The sequence below is a fragment of the Sphaerodactylus townsendi genome, linkage group LG04 (genome assembly GCF_021028975.2).
Source record: "Sphaerodactylus townsendi isolate TG3544 linkage group LG04, MPM_Stown_v2.3, whole genome shotgun sequence".
NCBI classification, from domain to species: domain Eukaryota; kingdom Metazoa; phylum Chordata; class Lepidosauria; order Squamata; family Sphaerodactylidae; genus Sphaerodactylus; species Sphaerodactylus townsendi.
Genome location: NC_059428.1, coordinates 144,436,514 through 144,464,270, shown reverse-complemented (window position 1 = coordinate 144,464,270; position 27,757 = coordinate 144,436,514). Strand labels below are relative to the sequence as shown.

General features: G+C 48.7%; 1 protein-coding gene across 2 annotated transcripts in view; it reads left to right on the top strand.

Annotated features, from left to right (window-relative positions):
* The window catches only part of SEC14L5 (SEC14 like lipid binding 5), a 33,507-nt gene extending 6,077 nt beyond the window's left edge, over positions 1-27,430 (top strand). Inside the window, exons 1-16 of one of the 2 annotated variants that reach the window (XM_048494705.1) lie at positions 4,474-4,583; positions 4,654-4,729; positions 11,527-11,676; positions 11,775-11,906; positions 13,361-13,489; positions 14,472-14,685; positions 16,360-16,472; positions 17,060-17,249; positions 18,135-18,223; positions 18,593-18,663; positions 18,748-18,919; positions 19,812-19,946; positions 20,818-20,955; positions 21,776-22,021; positions 23,303-23,481; positions 24,196-27,430. In XM_048494705.1, coding sequence (XP_048350662.1) covers positions 4,667-4,729; positions 11,527-11,676; positions 11,775-11,906; positions 13,361-13,489; positions 14,472-14,685; positions 16,360-16,472; positions 17,060-17,249; positions 18,135-18,223; positions 18,593-18,663; positions 18,748-18,919; positions 19,812-19,946; positions 20,818-20,955; positions 21,776-22,021; positions 23,303-23,481; positions 24,196-24,301 — 2,127 coding nt within the window. In that variant the 5' untranslated portion in view covers positions 4,474-4,583; positions 4,654-4,666 and the 3' untranslated portion in view covers positions 24,302-27,430. Of the gene's footprint in view, positions 1-4,473; positions 4,584-4,653; positions 4,730-11,526; positions 11,677-11,774; positions 11,907-13,360; positions 13,490-14,471; positions 14,686-16,359; positions 16,473-17,059; positions 17,250-18,134; positions 18,224-18,592; positions 18,664-18,747; positions 18,920-19,811; positions 19,947-20,817; positions 20,956-21,775; positions 22,022-23,302; positions 23,482-24,195 lie in introns of those variants that run through there. The other variant, XM_048494704.1, reaches the window with a different exon arrangement.
* Positions 27,431-27,757: the final 327 nt, after the last annotated feature.

Genomic DNA, 27,757 nt, shown 5'->3' with positions numbered 1-27,757 from the left:
CAGGGTGAAAAGATACAGCTAATCCGGGGTTGGGATTTAGCTCTGATAAGCTCTGCTTGCTTTAAATAGCTGTTTCTGCCACAGGATGAAAGGACCCGGAGGCCGGGCTGCTGCCGCCGAGTCCCTTTTGCTCAAACCTGCCTGCAAATTGTAAAGAGGCTTAGGTTTGCACCTGGGCCCTGCTCTGCAGCTCCTCTCAGAGCTCCACTTTTCTTGGTTCTAGGCAGGAGCCAGACTGGGCAGCAAATTTTTATTATTATACTGTACTGACTAGCTTCCTTCCTGTCTTTTCTGGTTGGTAGGGGGGTTGCCTAGTGGGGCAGCTGCTGTCGCATTGTGCCATGAGAATGCAGTGATGCCCACAGCTGCCCGTTTCAGATGCTACTTTGCCATCTGGCCTCGGGTCAAACAGTTATGACAGAACTGAGCTGAGCATGGCCACCCACCTGGGCGCATCCTGTGTTTGCCAGGCCAAGCCTTGCAGTCCTGAAACGCTCCAGCTTAGAGGCAGTGTTGGTTTCCTGAAAGGAAGTCTCCCCAACATGGTGCCCGTGAGCGCCATGGGGCCCAACAGCCCCTTTTGAGAGCGTGTGGCACCCAATAGGGCTTCTGCCAAGCAGACCTTCAACTGGCTGTTGGCTATCTGAGGAGCTGTGCAGATTTTATTATTTGTTTAATTGATGCTTGCAGCTGCCACTATAGCACAAGGATATTAAACGACGCGTTCATTTTAAAAGGGATATTAAACGACGCGTTCATTTTAAAAGGCATTTCATTAAACAGAGTTTCTGCATGAACTGTGAAAAGAGTTATTAGTGGAGCTACGCATGACCTCACTCCCTGGCAGTTTGTGGTCGGCAGCCATTTTGTAGTTGCGCCCACGCACCTGTCCCTAGGTCAGAATTTCAAAGGTGCCCGCCGGCTCAAAAAGGTTTGCCGACACCTGCTGGGATGCAAACTAGGAGGGCAGCTCTTTTCCAGCTGTTTAAACATTCCCTCTTTCTGTGGTCTTAACATTCTTGAGTTCTCAGAAAAGCAATCACTTTATTCTCAAGGCTGCCTTCAGCTCCTTGGAGGAAGGAGGGGATAAAGCTATGATAGATAGGCCTGGAGCTGTTTTTAAACTGATAGTTGGCTTCCTCAGTCCCTGGGGTTTTGCCCAGGCCTTCTAGTTTCTAAACAGAAACCATTAATATTAAAGAGACGCACATCTTTATGGATTCCAGCATGCAGCCCACTTGATTCTCAAAGCTTGGACAGCAACAGCCAAGTCATATATCTTAGCCATTCAGTTTGAATTAGGTGTAATTTTAATGGAAAGGCAGCCCAGATGAAGAGGCCAGCATCCCTTCAGAATGACATCTGGAATCAGATTTTGTGCATCATTCTACTATTGTGGAAGAGCCACTGAAAATGGCCTTTCTGTACAAGGCTGGCATATGCATTGGAATACAGTAAAAACTAGGAAAGGAAGTTGATGCTTTTGAGGGTACACAGATGGTTTAGGGCAGGGGTGGCCAACCTACGGCACTCCAGATGTTCATGGACTGCAATTCCCATCAGCCCCTCCCAGCATGGCCATGCTGGGAGGGGCTGATGGGAATTGTAGTCCATGAACATCTGGAGTGCCATAGGTTGGCCACCCCTGATTTAGGGTATATATTTGTGTCAGGCAGTAAGTATATAAAGCTAACTTTTTTGAAGCCTGAGCAGTCGGATTAGCTCGGAAGGGGGAGCTTGGTGGCATTTGAATGGGAGCTCCGGCTGAGAGGCTCCATGTCAATCAGTGAAACAGGGAGTACGTTTAGCAACCGGCACAGTGACAAAAAAGTCTCAGACTGCCGGGACCTTGCTTCTGCGAAAACTCACAGAGGCGAAGCTCGAGTTGTGGGATTTCCCACTCGTTGCTCCCATGCAGGCAAGCTCTCAAGTGGAATTTAAATTTTTTTTTCATAAGCAAACAGGGGCTGGAGCTTAAGAAAATGAGATGTGTGGGTGAGACCAAGCTGCTTTCCTTTCAGATAGAGGGAGACTTAGTCATGATGAGCCTTAGGGGAGCAGAAATGGAAGTAAAGCTTTCACCAGGGCGACAAGTGACTGACAAGCTCCAATGGCTTCCTGTCTCACACCAAGTTGCTTATATGGCAATCGTTAGTCGTTTCTCGTTTTTTAGAGGGAGAACTCTTGCAGCCGGATTCACATCCTTGTTTGCTGGTTCCAGGCATCTTTTTAAAAAAAGGAATTTTCAACATTTCCAATTTCTAGGCTTAAATCGCAGGGTTACATAACCTCATTTTCATATCCCAAGTTTGTGCAAGCATAAGGCAGAAGAAAGCGATCTTTCTCCAGACAGATCAGAAGCTGTGGGAAGTGTGAAGACACCATCTCACATGAACATAACCCTGGTTAAGAACTGTGGCAGAACATTTGCATGGGTCTAGAGCGGTGGATTCTCTGATCTTCTTTTCAGGTGGTTAGTTTTTGATGTTCTACAGATTGTAAGGGTCTCTTACTCCATTATCAACAAGGCTCAGGAAAGGTTCAAGAGCTTTATTGGAACTGTGTCATTCCAAGGCTCAGATAGCCGAAACTAAAGTTTTGGCTCTCTGGCCTCTGGTACATACCTGTAAGTTACAGAAAGGTTCAACCCAGAATCCCCCGACCCTCACGTTCCCATAATTTCAGCATGTGAAAGGATAGTGGGAATAGAGGCATTGTTTAGGACAGACAGTTCACTCCTTCAGGATGGCAGATAAGGGTAAACGTTTAAGCTCTATTGACTAGTTATATGCTGCGAGCAGGGAAAGGCCTCCATAGCCTTGAGCGATGATAAAGGCTGGGCCATATGCCGCTTAGGCGTGGACGTGTGATCTGGCAGGCCCAGAATGGCACAGGCCTGACACAGATAGACATCTTGCAATGGCTAAATTTCTCCTTAAACTGCACAGTGTGTCACACGGTGCCCTAAGAAGAGAACTGAGTGCTGAGGACAACCCAAAGTCAGATTAAGAAAACAGTAAGACGTATGTAGGCCTGGCATCAAACTCGGTTAAGGCTCTGGATATATCCTTCAACAACTGTGTTAAAAGCTCCTTTGCCGAAGTGGTTTGCTCTGTAGTGCTGTGCCCGAGTGGTTTTACTACGAGTGGCCCAGGTAAACCTTGCTTGTGACTTGCATTTGCTGAAGATTTCCTGATACTTCGATAGCTGCTCGGTGAACTATTGATGGATTCAGACAGTCCCCACCGATCAGGCATCTTTGACTACATTGTCTTCTCTCTTTCTCTAGAACTGTATGAATTGCCCTGCCTGATGGTTGAAGTCTATAAAATTACGTAAATTTTCCTCTCTTTCTCACAATACTAGAACCAGGGGGCATAATGCTGGGGGAAGAATTAAGACTAATACAAGGAAACAATTCTTCACGCAATGCGTGGTTGGTGTTTGGAATATGCTGCCACAGGAAGTGGTGATGGCCACTAACCTGGATAGCTTTCAAAGGGGCTTGGACAGATTGATGGAGGAAAAGTCGATCTATGGTTATCAGTGTTGATCTGAGATTGCAAATGCCTTAGCAGTCCAGGTGCTCGGGAGCAGCAGCAGCCGCAGAAGGCCACTGCTTTCACATCCTTCATGTGAGCTCCCAAAGGCATCTGGTGGGCCACTGCAAGTAGCAGAGTGCTGGACTAGATGGACTCTGATCTGATCCAGCAGGATCTTCATTATGTTCTTACGTTCTTACAGTACTGAATGGCAGTCCGATGGAAGCCTTCCCGAAGGTGTGCTGCCGTTCAGTGAAGTTCTCCTCTCCAGCCTTGGACTCTGGCCCCCTTTGCTTGGTTCTTTGTCCCAGGTGGTGATTTCAGTGGCTGGATCCTGTCTAAAATGTAACTCTGAAGTCTTTTGTCTTTTCCTGCACTGGAATGTGAGTAGGAAGAGTGGAGCCCAGAGACTACGGGCATTCATGGTCATTTAATACCAGTAGCGGAGGCAGCATCTCCTACAGGGTTGGCAGGAAACAATTCAATGAACTTTTTGTAAGAGCGGGTTCATTAGCTCACCGGGTGCTTGTTACTGGCATGCGTGTGAGGGTTAAAAGCTCTTCACGGGGGCAGGGGGAGGAATTCCAGTGATTTGGACAAATGAACTTCGGCAAAGCATGCTGTCAGTCTTGCTGTCTTTCGTTGTTCCTCGCGAGGTGCGTTGAGTCATTTGTCGGAATCATGTAATTTTCTCAACTGTGAGGCTGGAACATTCTGTAAAACATGCTGACTTCCACTTGACTTTCTCTCTGTCTTCCTCCCTCTTTTAAAACTCAAATGAGTTTGGCACAGTTGGACACAACTTTGGATGCAGCTGGTTTAAGCAGTCTTTCAATCCCAAAGGCGTCGGTCTTCGAATGGCAACACGGCACGCCAGATAAAAAGGAAAGGCTTCTTGCACTTGAGCTGTAGGGATGGACGGCTGCCGTGGGTCTTGTGTTCGAAATCTGACCCGTCCTAAACAATCCTCTGTATCTTTTCTCTACTGACTTCGACCTCCACGTGGAAAGGATAGCAGTTCCACTCAGAAACCCAAAGGGGGTATGTTTTGGCTTACTGTGAGCGTGTCCAAAGTAATTTTCTTAATGAGCTGTGTTCTCTTTCGTTCCAGGCATGAAGTAAAAATGGTGCAAAAATATCAGTCCCCTGTTAGAGTCTACAAATACCCCTTCGAGCTCGTCATGGCGGTAAGTGATGCTTCACGTCTGCCCCGGTTTCCTCCCCTAGTTGATGTTCTGCAACAAGCTCTGCAGAATCCTCTGGCTGGGGGGCCAGTCAATGTCAGGTTTTGAATGCAAAATTTGCTTATTCAATTTTGGATGAGGCTTCCGGTCCAATCTTTTGTGCTCCTTTTAGTTTTGTGCCAGGTTAACAGCTTGTCACTGAAACATTACGAGCAAATGCTGCTTCCTGGTTCTTCAGTCAGTGTGCAGTTGATGGGAGGGAACCCTTGACAGGAATTGAGAAACATGGCCTGGTGCTAGTTTACTTTCACTTCTTGCTCTATTAAAGATCTTAGCAACAAGTTGCCAGTCTCCAAGAGTCTAGAGATCTCCTGCTTTTCGAGTTGATCGCCACGTGACAGGTGGGCTGTAAATAAAGTTATCCTTGTATTGTCGAAGCCTTTCACGGCGGGAATCACTGGGGTGCTGTGTGGTTTCCGGGCTGTATGGCTGTGTTCTAGCAGCATTCTCTCCTGACGTTTCACCTGCATCTGTGGCTGGCATCTTCAGATCATTCAGATCCTCTGAAGATGCCAGCCACAGATGCAGGCGAAACGTCAGGAGAGAATGCTGCTAGAACATGGCCATACAGCCCGGAAGCCACACAGCACCCCAAAGTTATCCTTTCCCCAAGTTCCACCTTCTCCAGCCTCCACCCTGCTTGTACAGAAGGTTAAGATGGCTGGAACGGATGTCAGATGAATTATTATTTGTGTGAATCATGTGACGCCGCTTGTACGTGAACTCAAGTGCGAGTACAGGAGGGATATCTTTGTCGTAAACTTGCTAGCAGGTCTCTTCGAGACTAGAAATGGACATGTTTGTTTTAAGGCCTTTTGGGTGCATTTGGTTTCAGGATGTTTGTTTTTGTGACGCAACGCCCAGGCCCTGGAGATAAATGGTTTGTGGACTGTAAGCGTTACCCTAATGGTCCATGAATGGGAATTGGTTTGTAAAATGTGCAAGCAATGTATAAATAGGGTTGCCAGGCTGCCCTGGCCTCCAGCAGGGAGAGGCAGGGGAGAGTTACCAGTTCCAGGTTGGAAAACCCCTGGAAATCTGGGGATGCATCCTGGGGAGGACAAGTGCCTCAGTGGGGTACCATGCCCCATAGTTCACCCCAAAATAATTCATTTGAGATTGTCTGTTTCAGCTCTCTTAACCTCCTATACAAGCATAGGAAGTTCCTAAGCGACTGTTGCTGAGAGAAAAATGTAGATATGCTGGCTCTGGAAGGCACAGGCCAATTTTCTTTGTGTGCCCTAGCCAGGATAATAAAATTTCAGAGTGCAAAATTCCTTCCTGCCTTTTGTTAAAACTGACACTGAGCGCTTCGTACCGACTTAACTGCTGCGCTTGACATCTGCTCGCCTGGAAGCGTTTCCACTGAACGGTCTGTTTACCTGGAAGCTTTTCCACCAAATGGCTTGGAGGAGCTGAAGCCAGATCAGCATTCTTGCTGTGCTGCTCTTTCGTAATATTCATATGAGCCAGGGTTAAAAAGCCCCCAAGTCTGCGCATGCTGCTTCGGTTGGAAATCTGCATTCACTCTTAACCTTTTCCTTCTAGCGCCCGCAGCCAGATCGCCATGTGCTATGATAATGTGGTCTCACGTGGAGCCGGTTCAGGCCAGGTCAGCGCTTGAACAGAGCAGCTGTAAGGAACCTGAGAGGGGTGACATATGCGAACTGGGTTCTGCGTTGATTTCCTAGGTTACTGCGGCATGTTATTGGGGGGAGGGGGTGTGTGTCTGACTTTGAGAGTCCGCTTCCAGACTTGCCCAACTGACTCCTGGTAACGAAATAGCAGAGTTGTGGCTTTCGGGAGAGATCTGGAGCGGACAAGGAGAAAGTGCTGACCCCGAGTTCCAGTTTTGATTACATATTCTGTCAAATGAAATCTTACTGCAGTCTCTGGCAGCCAGAAACTGTCACAAGGTGACACAAACATTCTTCTGCAAGCTGTCCCTTCTCTGCGGCTGAACTTGGCCTGACTGTGCTGTGCCAGGAAAGCTGGCTGGCTTTCCCAACTTCTGAGACTTTCTTCGGTGCTTGGTTCCTTCCTCAGTCTATTTGGATTCATTCAGAAGGTGGCAACTACCAGTATTTGCCCCGGCACAAATATTTTACAGCTGCCCTGCGTGTTCTGCATTGCTCGGTGTGTGATGGTAGCCACGGCTGTCGTCTGTCAGGAAAGACCGGGCCTTTGTGCCACCGAAGGAATTTATTTTCCATGTGCTTGGAAATTCCACAGGAAGGGGGCGGCGTGGTTTTTTTTGACAGTGTCAAGATGTGGGCAAAGCAGCAAAGTAAATTGTGTGGATAATTCTGACATGCCCGGACTCCCTTGTGTTTATGTTGAAAGGCAGCAAATGCGGGGGGTGGGGGGGGATTGCTGGGGCATTGCTGAAACCTCAGTTTTGGATTGCCCCTTGGCAGCACAGCTCATGGGCTGGCCTCTGGCATCGCTGTTTCCACTGAAATCTACCACGCAGGCTTGTTATGGGATTAAACCATCTGAATTCCATGGCGCTGGGGCGGGGGGTGCGAAATGCCATCAGGTTCCCCCTAAATTACAGTGACCTCCCCCCTCCCCTCAGGGTTTTCAAGGCAAGAGATGTTCAGAGGGGAACGGCCGTGCCTGCCTCTGTGTCGTGACTCTAGATGTCCTTGGTGGTCACTCATCCAAGGGCTAACCATTGTTGATGATGCCTACCTTTCCACAGATCAGGCTAACCTGGGCCATCCAAATGGAACAGCTACACGCAATACCATTTGATACGGCCTCCATGCTCTCTTTTGTTCATTAGCACTTTACAAATTAAGTAATCTGCTTTCTTGTTACTTGTTACCCAAGAGATTAGGGGCTTGTTTACCCGCCTCTTCCGTGATGGATAGATTTGCATGTTCATTATCAGGTTTCTGACACTGAGATTAGTAGTTCGTTTGGAAAGTTGCAGGTCTGATGTTGCATGTATTTTAGTCCTGGTGTAATGAAGGCAAAACGCAGGTCGCTGCCTTCCTGTAACTTTCCGCTGGGTTTATTTTTAAACGGGAAGGCAGCCATGAAAGGCTGCCCTCTTGAGTGTTGGGAAGAAATGGTGAAAAGTCACACACAGTTCTGTAACTAGTTTGGCCCTATGTCGCAAAGGAGCTATGCATAATGGCGTCCTGATATACATGCTGTGAGTATGCTTTGAAACTTGACATTTGGCATGTCTGCAGCTCGAGCAAGTCCTTCCCTGAGATCTTTGCCCTTGCTTAAAAATCATGCAGAGAGCGGTGAAGTTTGCTCAGCCCTTGTGGCGGCTGGTCTAAGCTCTTTCATGAGTTTTATGCAACATCTAAAACCGGCTGGAATATAAATGTTACCCTTGCGTTGCAGTCCCAGATCTCCTAATCCTGGTTTAAAATACACACATACCTATATATTGAAAATGAGTACTAGCAAACGCTGTCTTTCTCAGACATTCTTATGCCCATGTTTTATTGAAGGAATTAGAGCTACGTGTAGATAAGACTTTTTCTCCCACCCACCAGCTCAAGTGACTGATAAAACGATACTGTTATCTGAGGAACATCTGCTTTTTGGAAATTGTTCAGTGTATTATGATGGGTGGAATCACGTAGACAGACACGGAAATATTACAGGCCTCCCTCCCAAACCCTGCATTAATGGATTTGTGCAGAATTGCTCCTGCAATTGTTTCCGCAGTTTGATTTGTGCAAGAATATTGTACCTCATTAGATGAGGGGGTCCTTGAAGGGTCAGGATAACTCATGCATAATTGAACGTAATATCATCCCTAGCAGAGATGTCGTGTTAAAAGGCAAACCGGGTTAAATATGTCAGCTGTTCACAGCTTGCCTGGTTTGCGATCAGTTTCCACAAAATGCAAAACGCATCCCGATTGTTTAACGTGCAGCTCGTGGAAGTCCAAGGGCATATGCCAGCAGAATGCAGTTTTTCAGCATAAGCCATTGTGCGCTTGCCAGGGGCCTCAAATAGACCATTGTGTACTCGGTGAAACATTTCTTTTTTTGTTCTGTGCTTTTGGGATCCTTCCAAAAAATAGGAGCTTTTCTCACTGTTATCTCTGGAGAATTTAACTGGGGGAGCTATGTTCCTGCTGTCACCATCTTAGCATGACTGCTGGTCAGTTTCGCGGACACACACACACACACACACACACACACAAAGGATGGACTCCAGGTACAAACTGATTTCTGAGAGACCATCAGAATAAGAGTACATAATACAAACTCCTCCTTCATCAGCTGCAAGAAGTGTTTGGTCAGCTGCTGTGATGTGTTGATTAGGAAATGCAGAAGTCCATCTTTTGCCTTGAGGCACCCAAGCCGGGGTTGCTTCCCTCGGATTCTTTTATGGATTGCTGCAGTCCTGAGTTTTCTTTACCAAACTGAAGCCATAGTACAGTGATGGCGAACCTTTTCGAGACCGAGTGCCCAAATTGCAACCCAAAACCCACTTATTTATCGCAAAGTGCCAACACGGCAGTTTAACCTGAATAACCCCCTCGAGTAGGGGCCAGCCTGCTGTAGCCTCCAGCAAGTCCCACATGCGCAACTCTGCGCCTCTCTAGCATCTTTGCCGCCTCTGCCCCCCCCCCCCCCCCGGGGCAGCAGCCACCTGGAGCACAGGCACCAGGCCCACCAGCCGAGTCCTCCCTGCTCACTGAGGTGCATGCACATCAAGTCCAGCTGCCCAGGCCAGCCTAGATGTGGGGGGGGGGATTTTCCCCCCACATGACGAACTCTGTGCGTGGGTGCCCACAGAGAGGGCTCTGAGTGCCACTTCTGGCACCCGTGCCATTGGTTCACCACCACTTCCATAGTACGAAACTGCTGATAGATCAAACCGATCCAGACAGCTGTTTTGCCTAAGCTGAACAATTCTTGGATGTTTTTCGCTGGCCCAGAGCACAGTTGCACAGAGGTGGCCTGAGAGGGTTTTTAATTGCTTGTGCCTTAGCACTGGAGAGTCTTGTGCTTTCAGGGGCCAGACACTGATAATTCTGGCCGTCACAACACAACATGCATTATGCGACCTGCTTGTCAAGGTCAGTTGCTTGGATGTTAGTTGAGAGGGAAGGGGAGACCTTTTCAGATGTTTTGCACAACCTACCACCTCTGCCTTAACACAAACAAGACAATAAGAGCAGTTTTGGGGCTCTTGTGCCTTTTAAAATGCTTTCTGCCTTTATAAGATAACGCCCGAACTGGGTATATTGCAATATCTGGATGCACAATCTCTCTTTTTTGGAGGGGGGGGGCGGTATTGAACCTCAGCCAAGGTAATCCTCTCACTTGAAAAACATTGGTTTTCTTTTAGGGGTTTGTAGATTGGCTGGCCAAGGCAATGAGCACCTCAGACTTGAAAGCCCACCTTTGAACCCAATACGGTATAATAACAGATAGCACACAAGCCTTGGCTGGTGTGTCGGCATACTCTGCTGTGTTTTCTGTAGGTGTTTAATCCGCTTCCCAATGTCTGAAATAGCAGGTGTCAAACTTGCGGCCCTCCAGATATTATGGACTATAGTTCCCATCATCCCCTGCCAGCATCATGCTGGCAGGGGATGATGGGAACTGTAGTCCATAACATCTGGAGGGCCACAAGTTTGACACCTGTGCGAGAAGATCTGAATGGTGGAATGTGTGCTTTGCCAGCTGCCCTATTTTTGGGATCTCTACCCCAGGGCACGTTCTTGTGTGTGAACAGTCAGAGGTCCATTCTTCAAATCCAGATATATGAACAGAAGAACAGAAGAAAGAGCCTGCTGGATCAGACCAGAGTCCCTCTAGTCCAGCACTCTGCTACTCGCAGTGGCCCAGCAGGTGCCTTTGGGAGCTCACAGGCAGGATGTGAAAGCAATGGCCTTCTGCTGCTACTGCTCCTACCTGGTCTGCTAAGGCATTTGCAACCTCAGATCAAGGAGGATCAAGATTGGTAGCCATAGATCGACTTTTCCTCCATAAATCTGTCCAAGCCTCTTTTAAAGTCATCCAGGTTAGTGGCCATCACCACCTCCTGTGGCAGCATATTCCAAACGCCAACCACGTGTTGCGTGAAGAAATGTTTCCTTGTATTAGTCCTAATTCTTCCCCCCAGCATGTTCAATGCATGCCCCCTGGTTCTAGTATCATGAGAAAGAGAGGAAAATTTCTCTGTGTCGACATTTTCTACCCCATGCATAATTTTATAGACTTCAATCATATCTCCCCCTCAGACGTCTCCTCTCCAAACTAAAGAGTCCCAAACGCTGCAGCCTCTCCTCATAGGGAAGGTGCTCCAGTCCCTCAGTCATCCTCATTGCCCTTCTAATGCTCTCCTAATGGTTGAAATGGAGGACAATTTGGTTATTAGTGGCTATGCAAGCAGTGTCTGGGTTCAGCAGTAGTTCTCATTGTTTTGTCTGTGGGTGAGTTGATCTTCTCTTTGTTGGGAAGTGCAGACTCCTTTGTGGGATGTAGAAGGAGGCATGGCGGTTCAGGAGCTGGGTCAGTTTGGTAAAACCTGTTTCTCAAGGTCAGTTGCTCAGATATTACTGGTAGATGTGCATTTGATTCCTCCAAGCTATGCTGGTGGTTGTCGTTTATTCTCCCCTGCCTCTCAAAAAGATTTACAGGCTCTCAGTTGCCACCTCAACCAGGAGAATATTGCGATGTGTTTCACAGCCATGGGAGTGGTAAGATGGTGGCCCTTGGAGCATTGACCAATGTGTCTCGTCTGTTTCTCAGGCTTATGAAAAGCGCTTCCCCACTTGCCCAGAGATCCCGGTTTTCTTGGGCAGTGAGATCCTCCGTGAATCCAAGAGCGAGGATGGAGCCATTCATGTCACTGAACGAAGTTGCAAATTGAATGTGGACGCGCCTCGGTTGCTGAAGAAGGTGGGCCCAAAATTCCTCATTCGAATATACTTTTGAGCACAAAAGGAAGCTGCGTTGGGTGCTCCTCTGTCTCTTGACGCCTCGTTCTTATTTTTCAGATTGCTGGAGTAGAGTATGTGTTTTTCATACAGAAAAACACAGTGAACTGGAAGGAGAGGACTCTTCTCATTGAAGCCCAGAATGAGACCTTCGCCAACCGTGTTGTCGTCCTAGAGATATGCAACTATTCGGTAAGGATTCGGTCTGTCAGATATTCTTTCTCCTGTTCAAAGTGCAAGGGAAGGACTGTTGTATCTTGGAAATGTGTTCTGTGTTATGGCAACCCTGTAGGGTTTTTAAGGCAAGAGACATTTGGAGGTGGTTTGCCATTGCCTGGCTCTGCATGAGCTGAGAGAGTTCTGAGGGAATGTGACCAGCCCAAGGTCATCCCAGCAGGCTTCATGTGTAGGAGTGGGGAATCAAACCCTGTTCTCCAGATTAGAGTCCACTGCTCTGAACCACCACACAGGCTCACAGAGTCTCTTCTAGTGATCCTCTTTTTTATTATTATTGATATACAGTTTATCATTTTGGCTCGTTTGTGATACTAAAGGTCACTTCAGTTCCATCACTAGAGGCAACTAAATATCCCTTTGTGTTGGGTAAACAAAAGCCTGGATTGCGTTACTTACCTGCTTTGTTGGCGTCTACTCAACAGCTTCTTGAAAGCTGAGCCGCTTGGAAAGAACTACTGCTTTTGGTGGTTGTACAGATCTAAAGCTCAGAGGACGTTTGATTCCAGTATGTGCCTAGAGCCACGGACCAGGTGTTTAAAATATAGTCGCACCTCTGTTTGTCTGCTATTTTGGCTGTGACTTTGGGGCTGACTGGAAGTGGAACTAGACCAGAAGGCAGATGTTACTGTTGAGCCAAAGCTGAGTGGACAGTTTCAGTGGGTGTGGGTGTGGGCGTGTCTACATCTTTACCTTCCGACTACTCTCTGCAGCCCTCTTCTTCGGGACGTTTTCTTGAAACAGCACAAGGGTTTGGCTCCGCCCATGCTCACTTCTGAACCTTGCTTGAAAATGGTGCAGTCTCCCCATGTTTTTAACTCCTGAGGTTGAGCTGTATTTGAAATCACTAGACTCCCACTATTGCATTCCCAGGCAGCCCAGCCGTTGTTTGTTGATCTGTGTTTTTGGGGTGCTCTGGTGAAAACATCAGCTCTTTCAGTCATGAGAGAAGGTAGTTCCACAGAATGGCACAATGTCTTATGTTCCAGTTTCTATGACATCTGATATGTGAGAAGAGGAAAACTTGTTAAGTTAACTCGCCCCCATGCCCCCCCCCCTCTTTGCTATGTACAATCTTCTGCCAGTTCTCTAGCAGCTCTCTATCTAACCCCCTCATGGGTAAGGGAAAGTTTGTGGGAACACTGAGGAATAATGTCCACATAACCCAATTTGAAAAGATCCAGGGGGATTCCAAGTACACTGATACAAATAAGGACCTCTGAGAAAATGTTGGTTTTCCTTGCTTAAAACTGATGACTTCTTTCTTTGCCATCCTGCCAAGAAGGCCAGATATTTTTCTGGGCTTAAATATGAAGATACCCTTGAGGACTTGGCTTCCTAGCTGCTTCGAGCACGGCAACCTTTTTGCAGCCTGCCACTTCTAACTGTGCCACCTCTCTGTCTGAGGTTAGGTTCACCCCGAGAACGAGGACTGGACCTGCTTTGAGCAGTCTGCGTCTCTCGACATCAAATCGTTCTTTGGCTTTGAGAACACAGTGGAGAAGATAGCCATGAAGCAGTACACGGCTAACATCAAGCGGGTGAGAAACTCTTCTTCTTGTCGTTGTGGTACTGTGGTGTTTTGAGATCAAATGGGTGGGGGGGGGGAAGCATTGCAAATGCCAACATGTTCCTCTTGTTAGAGAGTTAAATTCTGATGTTTGGTTTTATTACATATATTTATGGTCCTCTAGCTTCCTTTTCCTTTCGGGGTCACAAAGGCGAGCTATAGGAATTAGGAGAGAATGGAGCTGAACTAGTAACCTAGAGTAATGAAAGCTGAAGAGACAGGTCTGTCTTTGATAACAACCAGTTCCTCAAAGCAGGGGCTGTTCAGCTCTCACTTACCTTGGCAGGCTTATGGGACCAGGGATACAATTAACCCCTTTAAAATTATAAAAACATCTGCGTCCCTGCTGCTTGTACAGCATTTCTTTCATTTATTTATGTAGCTCATTTATAGACTGCCATTCTTACTTGAGTGGATTACAAAATACAGAAGGAGTGGAAAATAAGCCATCAGCCAGTACGGGTCATTCTACGAGCAATGCAATAGAGCTAGGAATGCAATAGAGCAATGCAATAGAGCTAGGAATACAAGATTAAATGATAGCTGGGTCAGGAATACTGCCTAGGCCAGCACAGTGCGAGCAACACAGAATGCGGTTACCAGGCAATGCCTGTCCACACCTGAAGTTGCCCTTCTGGTCCATTCCGTCCCCCTGCAGTTCTGATTCTATTTCAGGAACGCTCTCCTGAACATTTCTGTTTCAGCACACTTGGTGGAATGGCAGCATCTTGGGAGCCTTCCTGCAGAAATGGGAGACAGGTGGGGCTACGAATGTGATTTTTAAAAGATGAATTTATAGCTGAGATTGAATTTGAACCCAGTTCCACGTGTAAAACCTCTGTCTGTTGTGCCTCGTCACACACATTTTCCTTCGCTGACATAACGTCTTTCCAGTATGATGCGCGTAGGCTGAGAAGACAAGTGTATACATTTACTAAATACTCTGATTCCAGGGGAAAGAAGTGATCGAGCATTATCTGAAAGAGCTGATTGCCCAGGGCATCACTTTCATCCCCCGCTGGACGCCTCCCGCCGTCTGTAAAAAGGTGGCCCACGAGGCTCCGTCGCAGCACGAAGGCAGCAAAGTGCCGGGCGAGTCCCATGTGCACGGGAATGACAAAGAGAGCGGGAGCACCAGCCCTTCCGTAGAGCCATCCACCCCTGACGGTACGCAGCCGGCGGATCCTCAGTGCCTTGCCAGGATGCGTTCACCATTTGTACTTTCGAACATGGAACAGAAGCCTCATCTTGCCATCCCTCCTACCTCCTTTGCCTTTCTGATCTGGGGTTTGCAGATCATTTGGAGGGTATCTGTGGTACTCCTGCCGTCTGGCATCTGCGTGGCCTGAGGCATTTCGTCCTTGTTCTAGCACACCGCAGGCTTGTTTTGGGGGATCAAAGATGTCTTATCACCGCCTGGTGCGCAGCCATCCCTGCCCTTTGGTTCTCCCCTCCCTGTTGTTTGTTTTCCTCTTTGTTCCCCAATGCCTGCGGCTCAGCTGCAGCCCTGTGACAAGGCCGTCCTGGTACAGAGTTCCCTTTAGGAGCCAGCCAGCAAGTGAGTGAGTGAGCGGCTGGCCGTCGTACTTGCCTGCAGGTGCCCATCTGCTTCTCCAATGACCCTGGGGAGAGCCCTTCCTGTCGGTTTATTTTAAGCATTTCCACCCCGCATCCCTTAACCAATCGGTTCTTGGGGTGGCTGACGAAGGTGGACAAAAAATCCTTATGTTTTCACATTGCCCCAAAGAGGGGAACAGCAGCGCTAACCACATTTCGAAGTGAGCCTCATAGCCAACTGTTAATGTCCGACGTTTGCAGTGCTTGATGGAACGGTAGTTCTTGTTATGTACGTGGCCACTCTGTGATCCAAACTGGTGCTAATGGCTGATAGTGATACTTTCTGATAAATCATAGAATCATGGAGTTGGAAGAGACCCCAAGGGCCATCAAGTCCAACCCCCTGCCAGGCAGGAACACACAGTCAAAGCACTCCTGACATATGCTCATCCAGCCTCTGTTCAAAAACCTCCAAAGGAGGAGACTCCACCATTCTCCGAGGCAGTGAATTCAACTGTCAAACAGCCCTGACGGTCAGGAAATTTGGGTGCTGTGTGGTTTCCGGGCTGTATGGCCGTGTTCTAGCAGCATTCTCTCCTGACGTTTCGCCTGCATCTGTGGCTGGCATCTTCAGAGGATCATTCTTCCTAATGTTTAGGTGGAATCTCTTTTCCTTCACTTTGAATCCATAAGAGGGATTGCTGATTCCACTGCTACTTACTGAAACGTTTTTTTACTTCTTATTTGGGCTGGAATAAGTATGTTGCCTTGAGGGCTAGGGTAGATAGCATCTTAGCTGTGTGCATATGTCCCTATTGAAGCCCGCCCCCCCCTCCAAATATCATTGGATCCAGGCCGGGGGGGGGGGGGGGATGGCAGGAGAGAAAAAAAGAGAGAAACAGGATTTTAAAATGCTGAATTTAATGAATGAACAATATGGTGGACTAATTGTTGTGCAAGCATGGTGGAGGGGAGTGGCGGAAGATGCAACTGTCCACTGATTAGATGTGTGTGGCAGAGGGGAACTTGGCTGGCAGCCTTCTCTGAGCCTGCTGTGTGGAGACTTCCTTACAATGGCATTTGGAACTAATGAAGGAACTATTGGCCATTGTGGTGGGGGGGCGGTCTGGGGAAAACTGCCAAGACAGGTGGTTTTTTAAAAATAAGTCTCCAGCTGTTTTGCAAAGTCACCATCGGAACAATGATAAGTAGCAGGAATGTGTTGATAATCTGGCTGACTTGCTTGCTTCTGGCATTGTGCCCCCCCCCCCCATCCCACTTTAGCTGACAAACTGGATGCTGATTACATAGAAAGATACCTGGGGCAATTGACCCCCATGCAAGAAAGCTGCCTGATCCGCCTCCGTCAGTGGCTGCAAGAAACGCACAAAGGCAAGGTAAGCAGCTGTGGGGAAATGCCTCCCTTTGCAGCAAGGAGATGTTAAGAAGTCCTTATGATGCCATGGCCTTTACTGCTTGGTTAATTGCAACTAACACACACACACACACACACACCCCCGCACACACACACAATCAGTTACTATGTCTTTGAGATACCACAGCTCACCTTTCCAGCAGTGGCGTAGTGATCAAGAGCAGGTGTACTCTAATCTGGAGGAACTGGATTTGATTTTCCGCTCTGCCTCCTGAACTGTGAAGGCTTATCTGGTGAACTAGATTAGCCTGTGCACTCCAACACATGCCAGCTGGGTGACCCTGGGTTAGTCACAGTTCTTCTGAGCTCTCTCAGCCCCACCTACCTCACAGGGTGGTTGTTGTGAGAGGGGAAAGGAAAGGAGATTGTAAGTCCCTTTGAGTCTCCTATAGGAGAGAAAGGGGGGATATCAATCCAACTCTTCTTCTCTTTACTTTGTCATTCCTTTCAAGCCATTTTTCTAATGACAGACCTTGGTCACGTTCCCGAGGTCATAGCTTTGACAGTCATCAAGAGGTCGTGTTTCTCCCGTCTCTTCCCCCCTCTCAGATCCCCAAAGATGAACACATCCTTCGCTTTCTGAGGGCTCGCGACTTCAACATTGACAAGGCTCGAGAGATGCTCTGTCAGTCGCTCACCTGGCGCAAGCAGTACCAGGTGGACTATATCTTGCAGACGTGGAGACCACCCTCTCTTCTGGAAGAGTACTACACCGGAGGCTGGCATTACCAGGACAGAGGTGGGGGAGCTTGCTGAGAAGCTGCCATTGGTCCTTTGCTGTGTGATCCGCCAGCTGTTGGTCATGCAATTGCCTAGGCTTCAGGATACCTCAGATATCTGGTTCCAAAGTTGCATTTCCCTCCAGCGTGATGTGGTTAAGAGCAAGTGCACTCTAATCTGGAGAACCAGGTTTGATTCCCCGCTCTTCCACTTGAGCTGTGGAGGCTTATCTAGGGAACCAGGTTATCTTGTGCACTCCCACACATGCCGGCTGGGTGTTAACCTTCGGCTAGTTACAGTTCTTCGGAGCTCTCCAAAGGAAATCCAAACTCTTCTTCTTCCTCTTCTCTCTCAGCCCCACCCACCTCATAAGGTGTTCGTTGTGATTGGGAAGGGAAAGGAGATTGTTTTCCCCTTTGAGTCTCTTTACTGGAGAGAAAGGGGGGATGTAAATCCAAACGCTTCTTCTTCTTCTTGAATTTCTGCAGAGATACCTAGGCATGCAGAAGTGTTATAAATCTTGGGGGTTGTCAGAGGTTGGTCAGTTCTTGAGAGCTTTGCAGTGGCCATATCCAGGCAGCTGAAGTTGGACTAACACTGCTCGTTTTTGTCACGTTCATTTCCTTCGATCACAGTCCTGTAGCACTGCTGAGACCCACAAGGCATAGGGAGAGTATGAGGCAAAGAGAACTTTGATTCTCGAAAGCTTCAACCCCAAAACTCTTGTTGGTCTCCAAAGGGCTCCGGGACTCTAGTGTAGTTGTTCTACTTCAGGCTAACATGACTATCCTCTGAAACTATATTAATTTCCCTGTTTGCGTGATTGTTTTTGTTGGAATCTTCCTTTTGCAGGACAAAAAATAATATCTATATTACAGCTGCTTTGTTTGTTTGTTTTTAAAAGATGGGAGGCCCCTTTACATACTTCGCCTTGGTCAGATGGACACCAAAGGGCTCGTCAAGGCCCTGGGAGAGGAGTCGCTCCTTCGTCATGTAAGAGATGACTTTAAAAAAATCATTTCAATAGCATGAGTTCCTATACAACTCATACCCAAGTCTGACAACATTTTTGGTGGTAGGTTCTGCTGGTTGGAGGGGGGAAATGGTTCTGCTGGTTGGAGGGGGGAAATGGTTCCTCAAAAAGCCAAAGCATGAAGGGAGGGGACAAATTCTGGTCTGAAGGCAGAGCCAGTCCTCTGTGTCACTGCAAGAGCAAAGGCAACATTTGGCAGGGTTTGCTGAGCGGCAGAAAAACCCGCACCAGTTCCTGGACGGGGGCATATATCTGCCTTCCCTTTGCAAGGCTCTGAGGACACAAGGCCACGTTGTGGCAACCGCTGCCTGACCCTCTTTCCCTTTCAGGTGCTGTCCATCAACGAGGAAGGACAAAAGAGGTGTGAGGAAAACACAAACCTTTTCGGCCGCCCCATCATGTTAGTATGCAAAAGTGTAAACGAGAGACATGGGAGGGTCCCCTCTCCTCCTTGAATGGACTTGACGGGCTTCCTCTCTATCAGGTCTTGGACTTGCCTAGTCGACCTCGAAGGGCTCAACATGCGTCACCTCTGGCGGCCGGGAGTGAAAGCTCTCCTGCGGATTATCGAAGTGGTCGAGGACAACTACCCAGAGACTCTTGGGAGGCTCCTGATTGTGCGCGCGCCCAGAGTGTTCCCTGTCCTGTGGACCCTGGTGAGTGGTGTGGGAGGAGAGGACGGGCAGCAAGAACTCATTCAGCCTCTGAAGCTGATCGGGCCAGGGTGAGGGGAATCTCACCTAACCCCTAATCTGCACTCCAACACATGCCAGCTGGGTGACCCTGGGATAGTCACAGTTCTTCGGAGCTCTCTCAGCCCCACCCACCTCACAGGGTGTTTGTTGTGAGGGAGGAAGGGAAGAGAGATTGTAAACCCCTTTGAGTCTCCTTACAGGAGAGAAAGGGGGGATATAAATCCAACTCTTCTTCTTCTTCTAACCCTTGTTATGAGGCCATGTTGGTTTCTGGATGGCCCACCAAAAGTCAGAACCAGAAGGCTGAAGGGACGTTTTGACAGATGGGAACACACAGTTGCCCCGGTTGCTTTTCTCCCTTCGGGTCCCCACCCTGACAGCGGCAGCTCGAGATTCTTTCATGCGGAATTTCTAATTTTGGTGCCAGTGATGCATTGCTAGTAAATGATAGCCACAACACCTGCACGGTGGGAATTGCTGTCCTTAGATACAGGTTTATTATCTTGGTTGAGAGGGCCTTCTTGTTGAAAGCATAAAGAATGTGTCAGTGAACATTGGATGGTTTCATTTTTCTCGCATTTACCCAGCAGGCTTCATGTGTAGGAGTGGGGAAAGAAAGCTGGTTCACTGGATTAGAATCTGCCACTCTTAGCCACTACACCATGTAACCACCGTGACCTGTATAGGTTGGCTTTGGAAGATTAGGGTACAATAGCACTGGGCTATGCTTTTAAAATGCGTTTCAGTCCAGTTGGATTTTTGTTTTGCTTGTAATAAGCTCTTTCGTGCTCTCCTTTGTTTATTGCAATGTGCCCCAAACTTAAGTGAGAGCGGCTTTTGGTGTCAATTGTAGGTGAGTCCCTTCATCAACGAGAACACCAGGCAGAAATTCCTCATCTACAGTGGCAACAACTATCAGGGCCCCGGAGGGCTGGTGGACTATCTGGACAAAGATGTGATCCCAGACTTCCTTGGGGGAGAATGTGTGGTGAGTTTGGCTGGAAGTTGGCAGCGTGAAGGCGGGGGGTGGGGGGAAGACCCTCTTTTTTTATCTCTTCACAGTCATTACATCCTCCTTAAATGTCTAGTCACCGGACTGTATGCTTTGCCAGTCATTCTGTGGCTTCTTGGTGGTGGATCACTATATAGACACTTCGAAGTGCAACGCCTGTAGTTTTGGAACGAAGCTTGGAAAAGGCTTTAATTCCTCACACACAGATTGCATTTTCTTGCTGGAAGGAAGGCTCTCCTGGCATCCTGGGTGGTGTATTAGCCTGGCGGCACTTTAATGAAACTGCTTGCTTGGCGGCTGAACGTCATGCTGACTGACAACATGCAGGCGTGCACTTTGACATGAATGTTTCTTTGCCTGTGCTCTTGCAATGCTCAGACTCCCTATGCCCCTTCTTGCATGTTTTCACGCTCTTCATTCGCTCTTCCTGTCCTTGTGACACAGGCCCCCTTTTGGGGGCGGGGGGAGGGGGGCGGTATGGTATTCCTTTCCACACTCACAATCTCATGTTTACCCAGCTCATGTGCCCCTTTCCAGTGGTGGGATTCAAATAATTTAACAACCGGTTCTGGTGGTGGGATTCAAATAATTTATCAACTGGTTGTTTACAAGCACCATTTTAACAACCGGTTCTGCCGAAGTGGTGCGAACCGGCTGAATCCAACCACTGCCCCTTTCCCCACCTCCTACCCTTCCTCACTTTCCTCCTCTTTGCTTCCTGCACTGTTTGGCTGATCGTTGCTCAGTGATTCACCCCAGTGTGGCGAGCAGAGCAGCCCAGCAGTTTGATGCTGTCCAGAAGTTTCAAGCTGGACTCTCCCTGTCGGTCACTCCCCTCTTTCTATAGTGTAACGTTCCTGAGGGTGGACTGGTTCCCAAATCACTCTATCAGACAGAGGAAGACCCCGAGACCTCCGACCACATCCGCCTCTGGACAGAAACCATCTATCACTCTGCAAATATCTTCAAAGGAGCTCCGCATGAGGTAGGAAGGAAGGAAATTTGGGTCTGCTGGTCAGTAGAAGGGTTGGGAAGGGCAGCAGACGACGCAGCCCTTTTAGGCCGGGCAAAAGCGGTTGATGGTGGATTCTGAATTTGCACGAAAGGAAACAGGTGCTTCTGTTGGGGTCAGGAAGGGTTCCCTCAAATCCTGATGAAACATCCCTTTGCAGTCACCAAACACCTAACCCCTGAAATGGAGATCTAGCTCTGTATCCCGCTCATTCCCAAGGCTCTGCATGCCATATTTATTAATCAGCTTCAAGTATTTCGGACTGCTTCTGAGCTGAAGGAGGCCAGCACTTCCAGTGCTCCCTGGTCTTGCCTTAAAGCCCACAAGTCTGTTATCAGCCGATGGGAAATGAATTGATGCTGCATCTCGGGTGCTTCCTGCCTTGAAATAAACCCAGAGGCGTAGCTCCAAGGGGACAGGGGTGCACGACACACCAGGCGCGCGCCCCTGTGTGGGTGTGGCTAGGGCATTTTAGGGGCGTTCCGGGGCAGGGGCATTCCACAGCGGGATGGGGGCGGAGGATGTACCAATGCACCGGGCACTTTCCCCTTGTTACGCCTCTGAATAAATCCACCTCCCAGCTAACATGCAGTCCAGAGCACTTGGATCGGAGCCTCTTAACAAAGAAGAAAGATGTCAGGGCAAGGAGCTGGCTGGAGAAACTTGCGATGAACTTTTGTGTGTGGGTGCAACACCTTGAGAGGAACTGGGGATTGTTTGTGACTTAGTGGTCACCAGAGGCCCTGGCGTTGTCTTGACAGAGATTGCCTTTCTGTGTCTCCTCCGGCTCTAGATAGTTGTTGAGATCTTGGAAGGCGAATCGGTGATCACGTGGGACTTTGACATTCTGAAGGGCGACGTGGCGTTCAGCCTCTTCCACTCCAAGCGGGCTCCTGAGAAGAACTGGAAGGAGGCTGCGGTGCCCAATGCGTTGATGGCGGGGGATAACACGCAGATGATTGGCAAGAGCTGGGTCCTGGGGGTGGACTACAGCCGTGTGGAGTCCCCACTGGTTTGCCGGGAGGGCGAGAGCATCCAGGTCAGTTGGACCTTTCCTCTCCCACGGGACCTTTGCGGGGCCTTTGTGGCTTCATAGATGTGGTTTTGGTTAGCGGGGGGAGGTCTTGTGCCATCGCCAAGGTGGCTGCTTTGCTCCTTAGTAGCCTCATCTGACTGTGGGGTGTCCCCCCTTCAAATTCCTGTTCTGTGCATTATTACTGATCTTATAGTCTTCTTAGTGCACAAAATAATTTTTTCACTTGAACTGCATCCATCTTCATAATGACTGGTAGTTGCCACTGGCGTTATTTAGATGGGGTAAACCGAGACTTACTCTCAAGGGGGCCCAGAAATCTAACAGCTGCGGTTGAAATTCAGGTTTGCTCTGGTAAAGCCCAGCGCACGCAGTCATTTATAGCATCTCTGTTCCACACCCCTCAAAGCAAAAAAAGGACATCCCCCCCCCCAAAAAACCCCTCTGCTATAAAACCCAGAGAGCTTTTAATTCTGTTCCACATGGCAGAGGACTGAGGACCATATATGATTCATCAGGATGCTGGTCAGGCCTTCTCTTTGCCCCAAGTGAGCTGCAAGCACATCTTAAAAGACCCTGTGGAGCTGCATGCTTGGGGGAGATCAGTTATGGTGCCCCTGCTGTCTGTTGAGGAACCTGACTACTGTGACCATTCTGGTCTCAAAGGTGTTCCAGTGAGCTTCCGAGGCAGCCCAGAGCTCCCGGGAGCACACCTGAACTGTTCTAGAGATTGGGATGGCCTTCAAGAAGAAGAAGAGTTTGGATTTATATTCCCCCCCCCCAATTCTCTCCTGTAAGAGACTCAAAGGGGCTTATGAACTCCTTTCCCTTCCCCCCTCACAACAAACATCCTGTGAGGTGGGTGGGGCTGACAGAGCTCCGAAGAACTGTGACTAGCCCAAGGTCACCCAGCTGGCATGTGTGGGAGGCCACAGGCTAATCTGAATTCCCCAGATAAGCCTCCACAGCTCAAGCGGCAGAGCAGGGAATCAAACCCGGTTCCTCCAGATTAGAGTGCATTTGCTCTTAGCCACTATGCCACTGAAGGCAGACTGTTTTCTCAGCATGGAATAGGCCCAGTAAGCTGAGAAGCAGAGCCTACTGACATCGCAAGGAATTTTCCTTGCTTCCTGTCTGACACATGCATCCATTTCAGGTTGCTTTTGACTCTTAAGACATCTTTTGGACAACTGGATTCCAAGTATTAGAGATGGCTTTTTGAAACAACAAAAACCTCCTTCTGTGTTCCCCCTGACTCTTGTTTCTCCTGCCTTTGTCACTTTTCAGGGCTCCCATGTGACTCGCTGGCCTGGCTTTTATATCCTTCAGTGGAAGATGCACAGCTCCACAGCCTGCGCGGGCACCAGCCTGTCTCGAGTGGATGACGTCTTAGCCTCCCTTCAAGTCTCTAACCACAAGTGCAAGATCATGTATTACTACGAGGTGCTTGCGTCCAAGGAGTTCAGGTAAGGGGGTTACTCAGGGAGAAGACTTTTAAAAATAAAACCTGCATTTCGACAGGCGCTTTTGTAACTCAGTGCTCCCCTCTGCGGATATGTCAAGAGGAAGGAAGCTGGGAATTCTGTTTAAAGGAGCAGAGGTTAGATGAGACAGAGGTGGGCGTGAACTCAGTCCTGAGCCTTTCAAGTGTGTTTTGCTGTAACAGACTAACCCAGCCACCTCTTTGCAATCACAGTGCTTCTGAAAGTCCCAATGGGGGAGCTATTTTAATCAGGCACGCACACACAGAGGACTGTCTTTTGTGGCAGGACTCCAGAGCAGGAAATTGATGGCATCCCAGAAACTTGGGATTTCCAATCTGGCTGCGTCCCTCCATGAAGTGTGTGTGTGTGTAAATCTCCCCCATCCTGGCGACAAAGAAAATTGAAGTCGCCTCAAAGCAGGTGTTGCTTGATGCAGGGGGAATAGACATTGAAAGCGAGGCTCGGGGAAATGCATTTGTACTAGAAGTCTTGCCCTGATGAACGTTCACTCTGCAGGGCGGCAGACAGCTAGCGCATAATCATCCCTGGACGCTGGTTAAGTCCTGCAGCTGATGGGAACAAGCAGGGGACAGCAGTTGCCCTGAAACAAGCCAGTTGCTTATTTTCATGCCCTTGGGTGTCATTGTGGGCACCGTGTAATGAGTGGTTCCCCTTCCCTCCCTCCCTCCCTCCCAGGGGGTCCATGTCAAGTTTGGAATCCTGCAACAGCGGCTTCTCCCAGCTCAGTGGAGCCACGACCTCTTCCAACCAGTCACAGAGCAGCTCGCTCATTTCCAGATAACATCACCCCGGCAAGCATTGTGAGCTGAACCGTTGACTGCTGGGTCCAGATGTCTTCCTCAGGTCTGCCCTGTGGACTGAACCAAAGAGCCGAGTGGCTGGACGGCAGTGCCCAGGGACAGCCTTTCAGGAGGCAGCAAAGAAATCTGGACACTGAGATGTTTTTCTGGGGAACCTGCTTGAAATCCTTATTTTCCGAGGAACGGACTGGTAGGCTTCTAAGTAGTGAAAGATGGCATTCCTGGACAGTTTGTGAACATGCCCTGTGCATTAGAACGCATACCACTTTCATGCATGAATTGTACATAATTCCTATGGTTAAAGGGCTCTTTCCAGTCGGCATAACTCTTCATCACTGCAGAGCTATCTGACGTCGCCTTACCTATTAGGACCTGTAGGACTGTCTTCACGTGTAGCAAAAAAAAAAAAAATCCTAATGTAGTTTCTCGGGGCATCAGCAGTGCCACTTGGGATTTTTACAAGGCACAAACGCTATAGCAGGGATAAGAAGCATTCTGCTAATATGTATATAAATGGGGAGGGGGGAGGGGTGCGGAGGGGACAATACATATTTTCAGGTGAACTTTTAAGTAGGAAACATATCTCAGAGTTTAGATGCCTGGACATATTGCTAGCTAACTTATTTTGGCATCCCTGAGAAGACCCAAAAACGCAGACAAGTTTTCTTGCAGTGCACTGAAACAGCTTCTTTCTTCAAGGAGTAAAGCGCTGATTCCCTTTCCCCCGTCCCACACACTTTCCCTACTTTCTCAGGTCAATGAGCAATAAATGAGTAAGTTTCTGCCCTGCTCCTTTCTCAGGGTAACAAAAGGGCTAAGCAAAGCAATATTTTCTTTCTATAGGCACAAAACTCTTACACGGTGATGATTTTTTTTTTAATAGCAGGCACTAACTGAAGTGTTTCTTTTGTGGGAGGGGCAGGCACTTTAAAGTTTGTGTGCAGGGGTTGACATGTATGTATGAAGTGTCCAACTCTTAAGACATATTTATTCAAACCATATGAAGGTTTATAACTGATAACTTATTGATATCATTTTATAGGTGCGACTAACTAAGCTATTTATTGCGGGCCTTCCCTTTTCCTGGCGCTCAGGTGACGAGGTGGGAAAGGGACGTGTCCGTGTGTGTTCCTGTTACCTTCCATTTTGCTTTTTTTTTTTTGCTGTGGAACGGACTCCTTACAGGACGCTCTGGGAACACGGGATCGCTGTTAACAGAGAATTCAGCACACAGCTTTCTTGAATGTACCGCAGGTTGGACGGGAATTGCTTTTGAGAACTGGGCCGCCTGAGGCCCCGGATCTGGTTCTCTTTTTTAGACGCAAAGAATTGCTTCGTGGACTGGCTGGCCTTCAGACTTGAAGGGCCTTGATTTACAGAGGGGGTGACTCCACGAAGGTTATGCATCTACAGGAAGGAAAGGAATGAAAAAGGGGTTCTCCTTGGCCGGGTTTATTTTTTGCCTCCCTTAATTAGGACGGCATCTCCCGTAAGCTGGGAGTCAGGTCCCACTGGCCGCCAGACACCCTCGCTTGCTTGCTTGCGTGTTTGTTCCAAAGCTTACTGCAGGGCCAGGGAGAGAAGGTGAGGCCAACCAGGGCCAGTCCCTTTGGCAGGAAAGTGCATCACAGCATTTGCGGATCCCTTTTGCAGAGGGACCCCCAGGGAACGAGCAGCCCAAGCTTGTGTTGTCAACGGAATTCCTAGCAGTTGTTTCGAGGAGGTGGCGGGAACGGGCAGATCCCCTTTCCCTTGCAGCCCCGCTCATCCGTTAGGGTCCTGTCTTTTTAAAAAATGTTCCAGACTGTGTTTGGAGCATAGAAGCAGCCAGCGGAGAAAGAGCGAAGCACACTCACAACCCCGTACCTTGCTGCTTTCCCAGATGAGGTGTCTGTGGAATAATGAACAGTGGCACAATTAATAGAACACTTCTGATGGGGTTCAGCGCTTTTTAGAAAGCCAAAATGCATGACGGAGCATGAAACATCCTGATTCTCCCCCCCCCCCCCCCCCGGTTTACTAGTATAGGGGTCTGCAACCTGTGGCTCTCCAGATGTTAATGGACTACAATTCCCATCAGCCCCTGCCAGCATGGCCAATTGGCCATGGTGGCAGGGTCTGATGGGAATTGTAGTCTGTGAACATCTGGAGAGCTGCAGGTTGCAGACCCCAACTAGTAAATGTAGTGTTGGCAGCTCTGGATTGTGAAATTCCTGGAGATTTTCGGGTTATTGCCTGCAGAAGGGAGAGGCCTTGGTGTGGCGTAATGCCATAGAGTCCACCTCCCAGAGCAGCCATTTTCTTCACGGGAATGGGTCTGTTTGATCTGGACATTAGTTCCGTATCTCCAGACCCCGCCTGGAAGTGGACGCCCCAAAGTCAGTGCAAGGCTAGAGGGCAGGTCTCACGGCCACGGGGTTCTCATCCCCTACACTGGCCTTTCCCCGAAGGGCCGGCTGGTATGGCTTAGGGGAGTCGGGGCTTACTTCTCCCCGCCACTTGTGGGTGGCTTTTGCACCATGAGAGGCCAGGTGCCAGGGGCAGCCTCCGACTTATACGCTACTAGAAGAGTTTTCTTTCGCCTCCCTCCTCGTTGCATGAATCCTCTAACCATTATACTGTGACCTTTTCAATGCAAAACTTTTTAAAAACTCAAAGACCGTAAGCCATCCGAAGCGGCCTGCAGCCAAGGCCGTCTGAAAGGACGTTTCTCAGAAACGTGGAGAGAATCGCACCTTGGTCTCCCGGCGGGCTGGCCGAGCACTGCACGGACTGTCCCCAGAGGGCGGTTGTCTGCAGTGACAGGCTCGGCTGGTGTCGGTGTGCAAGGAGAAAGCACAGTTACAGACCCTGAATGCCCGAGCTCCTCCAAAGGGCGTTCTGGAACTGCAACCAGAAAAAAAAAGCTAATACACATTCGCTCTCTTTAAAAAAATATATCATTTTATTGTCAGCAGGGAAAGAAAAATGATCGCTATTTGTATGCATGTTGGTTGTCAGCAAAACGGGATGTCAAAAGCTGTATTTTGGCAGTGAGAAGCTGGATATAACTGGTATGTTTTTCTCTGCTTTCTGTAAATTTAAAAAATAAAATAAAACGATTGAGCTGGTTGGAGTTTTTCCCTTAAAGCAGCAGGGGAGGGAAAGCATCCACCCTGACTTTTCCTCCACGTTGAGGTGGCCCGGTGGAAATGTCACGTCGGCTTATCCCTTAACTACAGTTCTGTCGTCAGGCAGGCTGCAGAACCAAATCTACTCATCCCAATTCTTTTCACTTCCCACAACCCAGGGCTAGTGAAAACCAGCGTTTGGAGCCAGGGCTCAGAGTTGGTTTCTGCAAGCCGTTCAAAGGTATGCGGAGTCAGTGTTTTCAGCCTTGGTATGGGACACTAAACCACAATTAATGATGTGATGGGAGACGGGCAAAAGGTCTGGAC